A 13,281-nucleotide genomic window follows, 5' to 3' on the forward strand; every position below is an offset into this window, starting at 1 on the left:
ATCCCCCTGAGCTGTCCACACTCAGCCCCTGGCACTTGTGAATGTTACCTTACAAGAGGGACTTTGCAGATGCAGCTATGGTGATGGACTGTTAAGATGGAGAATATTCTAGATTGTCCAGGTGAACCCGGTCGGATCAGTATAAGCAGAGACCTTCATCTAGCAGAAGACAGGAAAGCAGTGGTGATGATGGCAGATTAGAAGCTGAGACAGTATCTTCCAGCAATAGTAGACTCAACCATGTGGAAAGCATGGGGAGTAAGGAGGGAAGCAGGTGATGGGAGCTCAGTCTTACATATGGGAATGAGTGAGCCAATTGTCTGAATGAAGTTGATAGCATTGGATCCCTTGGGGTCTCCAGAGAAACACAGTGATACCGACACTGATTTTGGCTTTGTGAGATGATCAAGAGCTCTGCAGACCTAGAAAACTGAGGTAACCGGCAAAAGTGTTTCTGTCCTTGATAGAGTGCTGACTGGTTTGGGAACAAGATCTAAAGTAAGTCTAATTGACGTCCTCACAGCTGAGAATGGAAGAAAGGATAACAAGTAATTGAAATGGTAATGGCTGAATACTTCCTTGACTCCACGAAGACAAAAAAGATCTTAAAAGCCCACCAAAAGAGCACATTGGGAGTCAGAAGACTGGAAGAATATGCCAGCAACCTCAAAATGCCGATTCTACAGGGGAAGATAGGAAGTAGATCTAGGTACCTTGAAAAGAGAAGGAAGAGAAAATGACTTTTTTTTTAAAACATCTTCCAGATTGTTTTACTTGCCAATTATATGTAGATTTGCTTGTGGAATGAAAAAAAATTTTTTTAAACATCTTCCAGATTGTTTTACTTGCCAATTATATGTAGATTTGCTTGTGGAATGAAAATTTCAGTTGGTAGAACCATATATGCCTTAGGATCAGGAACCATGACTCTCCAAAAGTAAATGAGTAAACAAATAATGTTTGGCACTTTTGCAAAACATCCATAAATAGCTAAAGATCTCTGTCCACATACCACATTCTTGATAATCTCATCTTTGCCATCGTGTTTCTGGACCTTGAGTAGATGGTAACAGAAATCCAGCACAGCGAAGCGCCGTTGCTGCCCAAGAAGTACAATAATCATACAGCCAGCCCAGTGCAGCCCGTCACCAAAACACTGCCTGTGAGCAAGAAACAGTGAAAAAACAAGCCATCAGGAAACCTCCTGTGATCCTATCTCTGGGGGAAGGCCACTGATCACTCATCTGCACTGCTCTTGCTCATCTGGCCCCCTTCCTCAACCAGAATGCTGAATAGCTGGCAGTTTTCCTGGAGTGGGAAGGAAATCCTGTTTTGGTTTCTTCTAGCACTCGTTTCCTGACCTTTTCTAGGTCATAGGCCTTGGTGAAGAATGATTTTACTGCTGGGCACTGCTGGCTACTTGGGAAGCTGAGATCTGAGGATTGTGGTTCAAAGCCAACCCCCGGCAGGAATGTCTTAGTGTCTCCCTTGTCTCTAGTTAAACCAGCAAAAAGCCAGAAGTGGAAGTCAGGCACCAGTGGCTCACACCTGTAATCCTCACTACCTAGGAGGCTGAGATCAAAGCCAGTCCAGGCAGAAAAGCCTGTGAGATTTACCTCCAATAAACTATTCAGACAATGCCAGAAGTGGCTCTGTGGTTCAAGTGGTAGAGTGCTAGCCTTGAGCACAAAGATGCTCGGGGACAGGGGACAGGGCCCAGGCCCTGAGTTCAAGCCCCAGGACTGGCACAAAAGAAAAAGACCTGAGTGGACCTACCATCCAGAAAACCACACCCAATTTGCATTCAAGTGCTATGGGTTCAGAAACTGCCCAGATGATAATGGTGGGATCCATTTGGGAAAAAGCCTCACTTTGGTCCCTTTTCAGAAAAACTTGAATATCAGTCTGGACTCCGAGCTCTGTTTCCACCTCCTCCACCACTAGCTCTGCTACCTCCACTGCTACTCAGTGCTGTTCCAAAGCATCTTACTGAGCACATACTTACTCCACCGTAAACTCGTGCGTCCCCACGGGAATGCAATAGACAAACTGCATGGCACTCCACAGCCTGTGAAACTCCACACACTCATCCACATGCATGACGCCATTGCTGGGCAGAGGTCCACGCCAGATGGGGTCATCCAGAAAGGTCCGGATCCGTGTCAGGATGACTTCAAACATAGATAGGCCACAGCAGAGCCGCTCCTTGGTCAGCAGGTCCCCCTCTCTTGCGATTGCAATTTGCTACACAAAGCATAAGTGGCACATGTTCCAGGCGGAGGCAAGGTACTGGGGGCTTACACCAAACTCACGGCCCATCCCCTATTATGTTACTTTTCTTTTTCCCCCAGTGCCAGTAGTAAAGCTTGAACTCAGAGCCTAGGCACTAGTCCTTAATGTTTTTGCTCAAGGTATTCTACCATTTGAGCCACAGCTCTCCTTCCAGCTTTTTAGTTGGTTAAGTGGAGAGGAGCTCATGGACTTTACTGCCTGAGCTGGCTTCGAACATCGAAACTCAGATCTCAGCCTCTTGAATAGCTAGAATTATAGATGTGAGCCATAGGTGCCTTGCTCCGCTCTCATTTCTTAACAGAAAATGCTAAGTCGGCACAAGAGGGTTTTTGGAAGTAGCAAAAAAGTAAAGATGCAGCAGGGTGGCTTGTACCTTTAATCCTCGCTACTAAAGAGGCTGAGATCTATGGATTACAGTTTGAAGACAGCCTGGGCAGGAAAGCCCATGAGACTTTTATCTCCAGTTAACCACCAGGAAAGCAGTAGTAGTGCTATGATTCAAAATTTTAGAGCACTAGCCTTGAGTGAAAAAAGCTCAGGGACCGCACCCAGCCCTAAGTTCAAACCCTACAAATGACAGAAACAAAAAGATGCCAATCATTGTTTGTATAGTTAACATGATTAAACAACACATTTCATAATCATGGAGCATCAAGAAAATAGGCTCTTAAATTAAGTGGCTTTACTTCTAAAACTTCAAGTCATTTCAGACTGTCATAAAATAGGGTGAGTCTAGTAGCACCTAATGGGCCTTGTAAAGGCTAAGGATGTCACAAAATATCTGAAAAGTTCAGAAGTCAGCCCCTACTACATTATCTTGTCCAAAATGGTACCAGTGACAAGGCTGGGAAGACCAGATCGAGTATAAGCTGACATGGAATTATACAACTCTACCTGGATCACTTGCTTGTGGTCTTAGTTTCTTCTTTTTGTCAGCTGGGCTTCAACTTGGGTCCTGGACACTGTCCCTGAGCTGCTTTTGCTCAAGGCTGGTGTTCTACCACTTGAGCCACAAGGCCACTTCTGCCCACCCCCCAACCCTGCTCCCCAGTAGTTTATTAGAGATAAGAGTCTTATGGGCTCTCCTGCCTAGGCTGGCTTCAAACCGCAATCCTCAAGATCTCAGCCTCCTGAGTAGCTAGGATTATTGGAGTGAGCCACTGGCATCGGGCAGTTTCTTCTGTCATGAGAAATTCCATGACAAAACCTTGGTGAAGGGATGGACAAGGACATGTGACATTTACTGTGTATATGTGACATTTACTGTGTATGTCTTTGTTGCCAAGTGAGGCATATAAGCCTTTTCCTGGTATCAGCTTATTTAAGCTCCACAAGCATGCCACTGTTTCTGCCATCAATCACCCTGGAGACACAGCCAAGCAGATGAGCACACTTTTTGATCTCATACTTTCTAGGCTGCTCCTCACTCTGCCACTGTTCTAGTTGGGGTGCTTAGCTTGCAGTCCACCACGGGGAGTCACAGAGCACTTTTACCTGTGGGGTCCCCAGTCTTTCAATCAGGGGAACAAGGTGTAGGGGGGCGTACTTGGATTCCAATCTTTTCATCTTGGCATCCAGTCTCTCCCCCTCTGCAGGAGGAAAAAAATTCATTACACTCCATTGTACAATAAATAACTGCAAAAATGTCACCTTGTTACAGAAACCAGAGGTTCACATTATGGAGACAGCTTTATAGAACCAGCCTATTTGATGCATATTGTTTTAATATTTACTTTTATCAAGTAATTGTGCAAAGGGGATTCAATGTCAGAAGCACAATGCACTTTGCTCAGTCACCCTTTTCTCATTTTCCCTCATCCTCCCCATCCCCTCCCCAACCTCAAATTAATACAGTTCAATCTTCACAGTATCATTTGATATTTTAATCTATACTGATTTGCATGTGTAATGTATTTATTTGGGGGGGGGGGTCTGCTTTCAACTTGAAATTAGTGTATCCTCATGCAACCCAAAGATGAAACAAAAAGAACATTTTTGTTTTGCCAGTCCTGGGGCTTGAACACAGGGCTTGGGCACTGCCCCTGAGTTTTTTGTTTTCTTTTTGGTTGGTTGTGGGGCTTGAAGTCTGGGCCTGGGCACTTCCCTCAACTCTTCAGCTCAAGACTAGCACTCTACCACTTAAGCCACAGAGCCACTTCCAGTTTTCTGGTGGTTTACTGGAGATAAAAGTCTCACAGACTTTCCTGCCTGGGCTGGCTTTGAACCATGATCCTCAGATTGCAACCTCCTGAGTAGCTAGGATTACAGGTGTGAGCCACCAGCACCCTGAGCTTCTTTTGCTCAAGGCTAGCATTCTACCACTTGAGCCACTTTGCCACATTCCCAGCCCTCCCATGCTATTTTGAAGAGAATACTAGACATTCTACTGTTTCAATTATAGATATTTCAGTTCTTTAGCACAATTCTCCAGGGATTATGATTATGGTTCACCAAAGGCTGCCCAACACTGGTTGTTAGCTCCCTGGTTGCCCACTGCAAGTGCCACTTGGTAGAGAACAATCTGAACTCTGGGCTGGGGACACACTGGCTTACCTTTTACATGGACTCGCGGCAAAATGTTCTGGAAAGGGGCTGCGTGCAATAGGTCACACACTTCTTCCAAGGACTAGAGCAGAGAAAGGAAAAGTCACATGAGAAAGTCAGCAAAGATGGACAGAGAAACCTGGTGCTGAAGGTAAGGTACATCTTTGCCTTTGAATAGAAAAGCAACCACTCCTAAGTACCCTGCTAGTAGCAGTCTCTGGGACAATGAAAATGTCCTCCCCCAAATTAATAAGAAAATATGCCAGGAGCTCACACCTGTAATTCTACCTACTCAGAAGGCAGATTTGAGGTTTGAAGCCAGTCTAGTCAGGAAGGTCTATGAGACTCTTCTGATTAACCAGCAAAAAACCAGAAGGAGGTGAGGTATGTGGCTCAAGTGGTAGAGAGCCAGTCTTGAGTGAAAAAGCTAGACAAAATTCCTAGGCCCCGAGTTCAAGCCCTAGTACTGGTACAAGGAAAGAGAGGCAGGAAAGGAGGGGGTATAGGGTAGCTGTAGGGAGTTCTTCACTAAGGGTCCCCACTGACCCCAGGAGTGCTAGGATGATGAGGGTGTAGAACTGCTTCATGGATAAAAGGTCTACCCAGCAGTGCAGGAAAAGAGGAAAAAATATCATTAGGTCAGAAGACACAGGTCCCTGGGAGGGCCTCTGAATCAGGGCTTCCCTGATACATGAGCCACAACTTATCCTTTTTTTTCCCCCATTTGCTAATGTGAGGTTGCTGGCCCAGCAGTTCAGATCCTAGAGGTTTTGTGGGGTCACTGCCATGCTCTGAAAATGTGTACAGGGAATCGCGGGCCTGTCCTATCGAGTGCCAGTAGTTCACATCTGTAGTCCAGACATTCAAAGGCCTGAAATCTGAGGACTGCAGTTTGAAGCCACCCCAGGCAGTAAAGTCCACTTAACCACCAAACAGTTGGAAGTGGAGCTGTGACTCAAGTGATAAGAGTGCTAGCCTTGAATGAAAAAGCTAAGGGACAATGCCCAGGACTGGCACACCCAAGAAAAAAAAAGAGAACACAGAAACTGTCTCTGTCACCAGCTGGGAGCAGCCCAGGTGGACCTGGAGTTGGCTGGGGTGAGCACTCACCAGGCTCTGCTCGATAAGCAGGCAGAAGAGGACAGCATTTCCCACCTCCCTAAGGTTCTGGAAGCACACTGTCTTCAGTTCTGCGTACTCCACGATGTCCTTCAGCTGATGGTGGAAGAACTCCAGGATGCCTATGGTTTGCAGAAAGCAAGAGTTGGGGTGTGGGGAGGAGAGAGGGATAGAGCATTATAAGGAGAGCACCTGCCATTCAGACACTGGCACTTCACTTATTTCTAGAGACCAGCATCACCTCCCTCCCCCGACAATCTCACTGCCACAGTGGAGATGGACATGTCCTGCACCCACCATGTGACCCTGGGCCAAGGCTCTGACAATCAACTGTATCTTCAGGCAGGCTATGACTGGAAATGTCATATCATAGAACCAAAGGAAAACATTAGAGACAGTCATCACCAGCAGAAGACCTGCTCTTCGGTAACTCTATCCCTCCAGACATATTCACCTGATTAAGGGTATCTATAAATCTCTGCAGTTACTAGCGTATGCGATGGGGAAACTTCCAGAATTCTAGAGCAAGACAGGTATCTTCACAAGAGTGCACGCATGAGAAGATGCAGGCATGAACACGAAAGAAAGCTACTCTTTCCTAAAATTTTTCTTTTTTTAATGCTGGTTCTGGGGCTTGAACTCAGGGCCCTAGGTGCTGTCCCTTAGCTTTTTAACTAAAGGCTAGCACTCTACCACTTGACTCACATCTTTTAAGAGGTAAGAGTCTCTTAGGCTTTCCTGCCCAGCTTGCCTGGCTTCATACTGCAATAGTAGGATTTCAAGGCTCCTGAAAAGCCAAGACTACAGGTATGACCCGATAGGGCCTGACTTATCTCCTAAACTTAATTCTAGCTTAGTGAAACTTGACAAATTGATTCCAAAATATACATGAACATGCGTAAGACCTAGAAAAAGCCAAATTATCTTCAAGAGAACAAAGCTAGGCCTCAACACATTTCAAAGTCATGTAACCCAGAGGTCAGCCCTGAGCATGTACTCCTCAAAGACCCACCTACTGCCTGTCTGAGACACTGGTCTCCCCTGCTGCTTCTACTTTACCTGCTGTGTCTAGTAATTCACCAGCAGAGACTCTGTCAGGAGCAGGGATGTCCTTTACCTGAGTCATCTCAACAAATACAAGACTGTGAGCAATTGATCTGTGTGAACTCTGTGCAGAAGTCATCCTAAATGGCTGTTCCTTCCATGCTAACTTCCCATCTCTAGTTTCATGATTCCAATATCATCTACTTCTGACAATGAATTGAAGTTGAGTTCTTCCAAGTAAGGGCCAAACCTAATGGTTATTTTCTTTTGAGAGGGCACATGAGTCGAGGGCTGCCAAGTAGTCTCTGAGTTTGGCTACCCCAACAGGCTGCTCATCAAGGCAGTCTCTTACTGGTCTACCTCCATGTGGGCTCAAGTCACTTAGCAAGACAAGGTTAGTGTTCAAGCGTCCAACTGATGTCTAATTTTGTCAACTTGATTGGGTTGAAAAACACCTGCGAGATTAGTAAAACACACCTCTGGCTATGCCTAGAAGAGTATTTCCAGAGACAGTTGGATTATGAGAACCTAATCAATCCCATGGATTCATAACACCCTGGGATTATTGGGAGGTCACAAAAAGTGGGGCCTAATTGGAAGTCTCAGTATGTATGTGTCCCTGTGTCCCAGAAGGCTGTATTTTACCACAGACACTTCCTATAGTTCCTTTGCTTCCTGTCCACTATGAGGTGAACAATCTCCACATTCTCATGAGATGATGCTCCACTTCATAGCAGGCCCAAAACATGGGGAGCCAACAGACTGGATGACACCCTCTGAAAACATGTCAACAACATCTTTCCATAAGCTGCTATCCTCAGGTGTTTGGTCCCAGTGACACAAAAAGCAGTTAATTGATTGGCTTTTAAGAGCCTATGATGAGATACAAGGCAATTTTAAGCAACAAAACTTTCCTACAGCCCAGTTTGACCATGAAGCAATCCTTCTTGAGATAATTAGGTATTTCTTTGGATACACCAGCACCAGCCTACAGCAGGCATAATCTGCCCAGTAGGCAGACTGACAGATAGGACAGGTGGACAGATAGGACTAGGACTGTCTAGAAAGCAGGAGGAGGAAGGAGGACTGAGCAAGATTAAGACCTCCCCTTTTGCCTTTGAGGATTAGTACCCATTAAAGACAGGAGAAAAGAAGAACTTGGTAGTTACATTCCCTGCCTTACCTAGTGATTTCCCCCCAAACAGGAAATCACCCCAAGTTTTATTTGTAGTCCATACAGAAGAGAGAAGATAATTAAGGTCTTCTAACCCCATCTACTTGGGGAGATGGAGAAATTGGGGACTGCCCCACACACCATAAGCTAGAGCATCGGTGATGAGCAGGGATTTGGACACAAACCAAGTGTGCCAATTGAATCTCAGTCTCAACAGTCTACAGAGGGGCACAGGGATAGTCACAGCCCCTGTGGACTGCTGACACACTTGGCATTTGGGAATGGTTAAATTAACCCTCTCTTGGCCTCCACATCTAAAAGAAAAAGGTACCACCGACCACATCAGCAGGTTGCTTTCCCACCCAGACCACCTGAAATACCATCCATAACAAGTAATATAAGGGAGCCAGGAAAAAATAAAAACGTGAAAGAGATGGCCATCCTGGGAAGATGGGGTGTGGTGGAGGAAAGGGGAAACCACAGGTCTTATAGCCAATAGGAAGACGTGCAGCAGATGAGAATGAACAAAGTCCACTATTGCCAAGTATTCAAAAGGTGCATCTCTTAGGGAAGGCCCACATGGCCGAGTTGTGGGGGGAATGAAAAATTACCATCAAAGAGGAGTACGGGCCAGAGTGGTTCCAACCTGGGTCTGTACTCTGCCTGCCTTTCCTCTCCCTCCCTACCCATGGTACCCAAACCCAGGATAGCCTTACATGCAGCACTGGTAAGCCAGAGTGCATCTGGGCTGCCCCCAGGCAATCACTACATGATTACATGTGTAATCAGAATGGGCATGGGGCAGGTGATGGTCACGCAGGGAGGGCTTTGTTGGTAAGTGGAAGGCAGCATAGGAAGGAGCTAGTGAGGCTGATGACTGAGGTAAGGAGGTAAGGAAAGCGGCTCTACAGGCAGACAGTTGTGGCTCTATAGGAACCAATGATGTTGTTGCATGTATGTATGTATGCATGTATGTAGTATGTATTTGTGCGTGTGCGTGCTGGTACTGGGGCTCTGACCCACAGCCTGGGTCTGTCTCTTAGCTCTATCACACAAGGCTGGTACTCCACCACTTGAGCCACACCTCCATATCTGGCTTTTTTTGCTAGCTATTTGGAAATGAGTCTTTCTGCCCAGACAGGCTGCAATCCTCAAATCTCAGGATTACAGGGGTGAGCCTTTACGGGGAATGTGGAGGACGCAGGATTAAAAAAAACCTGTTATGTCGCTGGTTGAGGTGGAATCGCTCTGCGTCCTGACCTTCAGTGAACCCAACATACCTTCCTGCTCACTTCCCTGCTTCCCAGATGCAAGGGGCATTGGTTTGTTCTACTTGAAACAAGCAAGCACTGATGTGGGCCTCCTACCGCCTCTCAGCCAGAGAAGGCAAATCTAGTTCTAAAAGCTCTCCAGTTTGATTTCCTTTTCCTGTGGTCTAAGGTCAGGACTCCAAAGGGACCCCCAGGACCCTGCTCACCGGGAGAGCCGTACTCATGCCGAGGCAGGCGGCAGATCTTAGGCATCACCTCCATCAGAGTCTTCACGTACTGCAGGATTGTGCCTTGCAGCTGCAAGAGACACAAGCGTCAGCCACCAGCCTCTCCACCACTCCTCTGAAAGGTTAGGGCCAGTGTGTGTTCTGGCATCTTTCTATCCTGGCCTCCTACCTCTGCTTTGTTTCCCATTTTCTTTAAGTCCAGGGCAACTGTGGTGGCCCTTGGTTTGTGGCCCTTGTTTGTTTTTTATTTTGTGGTTGGTGGTGGTCGTGAGGCCTGAACTCTGGGCTTGGGCGCTGTCCCTCAGCTCTTCAGCTCAAGGATAGCGCTCTACCACTTGAGCTACAGCGCCACTTCCAGCTTTTTCTGCTTATGTGGTACTGAGGAATCGAACCCAGGGCCTCATGCATGCAAGGCAAGCACTCTACCACTGAGCCACCTTCCCAGCCCGTCTTTTCTTTTTGATTGCACTCAAGTTTGAACTCAGGGTCTGACATTTGCTAGGCATGCATTCTGTTTGTTTTAGGCTGTGTGTGTGTGTTCGTGTGCATGTGTGTTTCCAGTTGTGGGGCTTGAACTTGGGGCCTGGGCGCTGTCCCTGAACTCTTTTTGCTCAAGGCTAGTGCTCTACCACTTTGAGCCACAGCTTCACTTCCAGTTTTTGAATGGTTAACTGGAAATAAGAATCTCATGGGGACTTTTCTGCCTGGGCTGGCTTTGAACGGTGATGCTCAGATCTCAGCATCCTGAGTAGCTTGGATTACAAGTGTGAGTCACCAGCTTTTAAGAAGCTTTTAAGAAGAAGGTTAGCTTTTAAGAAAGATTACTTTTGCCTTGGCTAAAATTGCCTAGATTGCAATACTACTAACTTATGCCTCCTGCACAGTTGGCATTACTGGCAAGTACTACTGTGACTGAAAGACTCGTCTCCTTGAAAGCCTAGTGAAAGACTACTTAAAGAGAAACATTCTCTCATCTTTGGGGGGAGAGGGGGTAGGAAGGCTAGGGAGGGCTTGCTGGTACTCAGGATTAAATTCAGGGTCTGAGCTAGCGTTCTACCACTTGAGCTATAGCTCCACTTCTGGTTTTTTGGTAATTAATTGAAGAATCTCATGGACTTTTCTGCCTAGGCTGTCTTCGAACCTCAATCCTCAGAACTAAGTCTCCTGAGTAGCCAGGATTACAGGTATGAGCCCAGTACCAGGATAAGCGTAATATTCTCTTAGAAGGAAGACAATACTCCTATAAAATCAATTCAAATAAAGTGGATTCTCTTCATTTTTCCTTGCCTTCCTTCCTTTTTCCTTTCTTTTTTAAATAGAAAAGGTATCCCAAATTCCTGGGTTCAAGTAATGCTCCTGTCTCAGCTTCCTGAGCAGCTGGGAGTACAGGTGCATAAGATCACACTCCGTGGAACCATTGTCTTTCTCTCTCTCTCCTCTCTCTTTGCGTGTGCTGGTATTAGGAGGGTTGAGCTCAGAGGCTTGAACCAACTCTCCTGCAGCTTTTCTTGGCTCATAGTTCTACCTCCTGAGGTATGCTTCCAGTCCCAGCTATTTGCTGGTTAACTAGAGAGAAGACTCTTATGTGTTATCTGCCTAGGCTGGCTTAAAACTGTGATCCTCAGATATTAGCCAAAATGGGGGGGAGATATAGTATCAGAAGTATTTTGAGTCTACACTGAATCATTCATTTCTTAAGACACTTAATGGTTAAGATAAAGGGAGAAGAAGACTCCCCTGGCTAGTCCCCAGCGTCATGCCACGTGAAGGGCGCTCCCCTGTGGAAACTCACCAGGCTCTTGACAACCTTCAGCAGTTCCTCCATGACCACCGCGATGCCCTGGTAGCCAAGAAGCCGGCAGATAACTTGGAAGTGAGGAGGCCCAACGAAGTTCCGATAGCTGCCATAAATGCTGGAATAGGCCAGGTTTAAAGCCTGAGGAACAGAGGACAGAGTTTTCAACATGGTTCTGAAGCACACACCTAGGCAAAAATCTGCAGGGAGACCTATTTAGTGGGATGCTGGTAGCTCATACCTGAAATCCAAGCTAATCAGGAGGCTGAGATTGGAGGATCAAAGATTGAGACCATAGGTAATCATCTCCAAGTAACCAGCAAAAAGCTGGAAGTAGAGGTGTGGCTCAAGTGATAAAGCACCAGTTTTGAGCAGAAAAAGCTAAGGGACAACACCTAGGCCTTGGGTACTGGCACGTGCACACGTGCACACACACACACACACACACACTATATATATACACACACATACATATGTATATATGTGTGTGTTTATATATATATACATATATAAACATACATATACATGACATATACATATAGAATATACATTATCTAATATATGCGTATGCATATTCATTTATAAGTTACATATAACATTTTATTACACACACACACACACACACACACACACACACACACACACACACACACACACACACACACACACACACACACACACACACACACACACACACACACACACACACACACACACACACACACACACACCCCACACATCATCAACAAGTGCCCGGCATTCTTTTCTTTCTTTGAGATGGAATCTCACTGTGTTGCCAGAGCTCACGCAATCCTCTTTTAAACTCTGCAGTGGCTGGCGCTATAGGCTCATGCTATATGCCTGGATAGCCTCTATTTAAAATTATAACCATAAATGAAACCTCCAACTCTGCATAGAAACATACACCTGTAGTCCCAGATTTGGAGTTACAGACTAGTCTTGGCAACATGGGGAAAAAAAATATCCATTTCAAAATATGCTTCCTTAGGAGTTTAAAAAAAATCATTAACATAACAACAACAACAACAAAACTTACCTTGGAGCCATGCAAATATTGGGGTTGTGCATTGGGTTGTTTATCTCTTTGAAATTCCTGAGAAAAGGGTAATACTGTCCGAACAAACCTAAACAAGGAAGATTAAGAGGGGAAAAAAAAAAATCAATAGTACTTTCCCAATATGTGATAAAGGAACTGGGAAATATAAAATGAATCTGGGGAGAGGAAACACACAGGATTGGCCATGATGGAAGGGGTCACCCTGACAAGAAGCACTAGATACTTAAATGCACACAGCCTGGGTGCTGTCCCTCAGCTATTCAGCTCAAGGTGAGTGCTCTACCACTTGAGCCACAACACCACTTTTTTCTGCTTATGTGGTGCTAAGGAATTGAACCCAGGGCCTCATGCATGCAAGGCAAGCATCTACCACTGAGCCACCTTCCCAGCCCCTAGAAAAAGAAAAAGGTTTTTTAAAGCATTTATAGTACTTTTCCAACCTCAGAGCTTTTCTGCTACCCATCTATGAAGTCTTCCTCCTAATTATCTGACATAGTTGCCAAACAGGGAAATTCTAGTTTAAAAAAAACTAACACAGATTATATATAAATTCTCTAAAATGCAGTAACCGTATTCAAAACATAGGAACCAGAGTAAATAAAAACACTTGGTGTCCTTCAGCCATTCTCTAACTTTAGATTTTGACACACTGGTATCAGAACTGTCTTACGCCTAACACCATCCTTTGTTAGCTGATAATGAATTCACACCTGGCTTTACTGTGCTTCTAGACCCAG

At 45.6% G+C, this 13,281-nt stretch overlaps 1 protein-coding gene across 2 annotated transcripts in view; it reads right to left on the minus strand.

The window, feature by feature from the left end:
• Positions 1 to 13,281, minus strand: part of Cyfip1 (cytoplasmic FMR1 interacting protein 1) — a 62,942-nt gene that overhangs the window by 2,193 nt on the left and 47,468 nt on the right. For both annotated transcript variants that reach the window (XM_070043034.1, XM_070043035.1), the window contains exons 23-30: positions 12,524 to 12,611; positions 11,464 to 11,607; positions 9,651 to 9,741; positions 5,947 to 6,077; positions 4,846 to 4,918; positions 3,787 to 3,881; positions 2,006 to 2,244; positions 1,013 to 1,160 (exon numbers count right to left, since the gene is read on the minus strand). In XM_070043034.1, coding sequence (XP_069899135.1) covers positions 1,013 to 1,160; positions 2,006 to 2,244; positions 3,787 to 3,881; positions 4,846 to 4,918; positions 5,947 to 6,077; positions 9,651 to 9,741; positions 11,464 to 11,607; positions 12,524 to 12,611 — 1,009 coding nt within the window. The remainder of the gene's footprint in view (positions 1 to 1,012; positions 1,161 to 2,005; positions 2,245 to 3,786; positions 3,882 to 4,845; positions 4,919 to 5,946; positions 6,078 to 9,650; positions 9,742 to 11,463; positions 11,608 to 12,523; positions 12,612 to 13,281) is intronic.

The sequence above is a fragment of the Dipodomys merriami genome, unplaced genomic scaffold, assembly GCF_024711535.1.
Source record: "Dipodomys merriami isolate MVZ:Mamm:240054 unplaced genomic scaffold, mDipMer1.0.p SCAF_33, whole genome shotgun sequence".
Lineage (NCBI taxonomy): Eukaryota > Metazoa > Chordata > Mammalia > Rodentia > Heteromyidae > Dipodomys > Dipodomys merriami.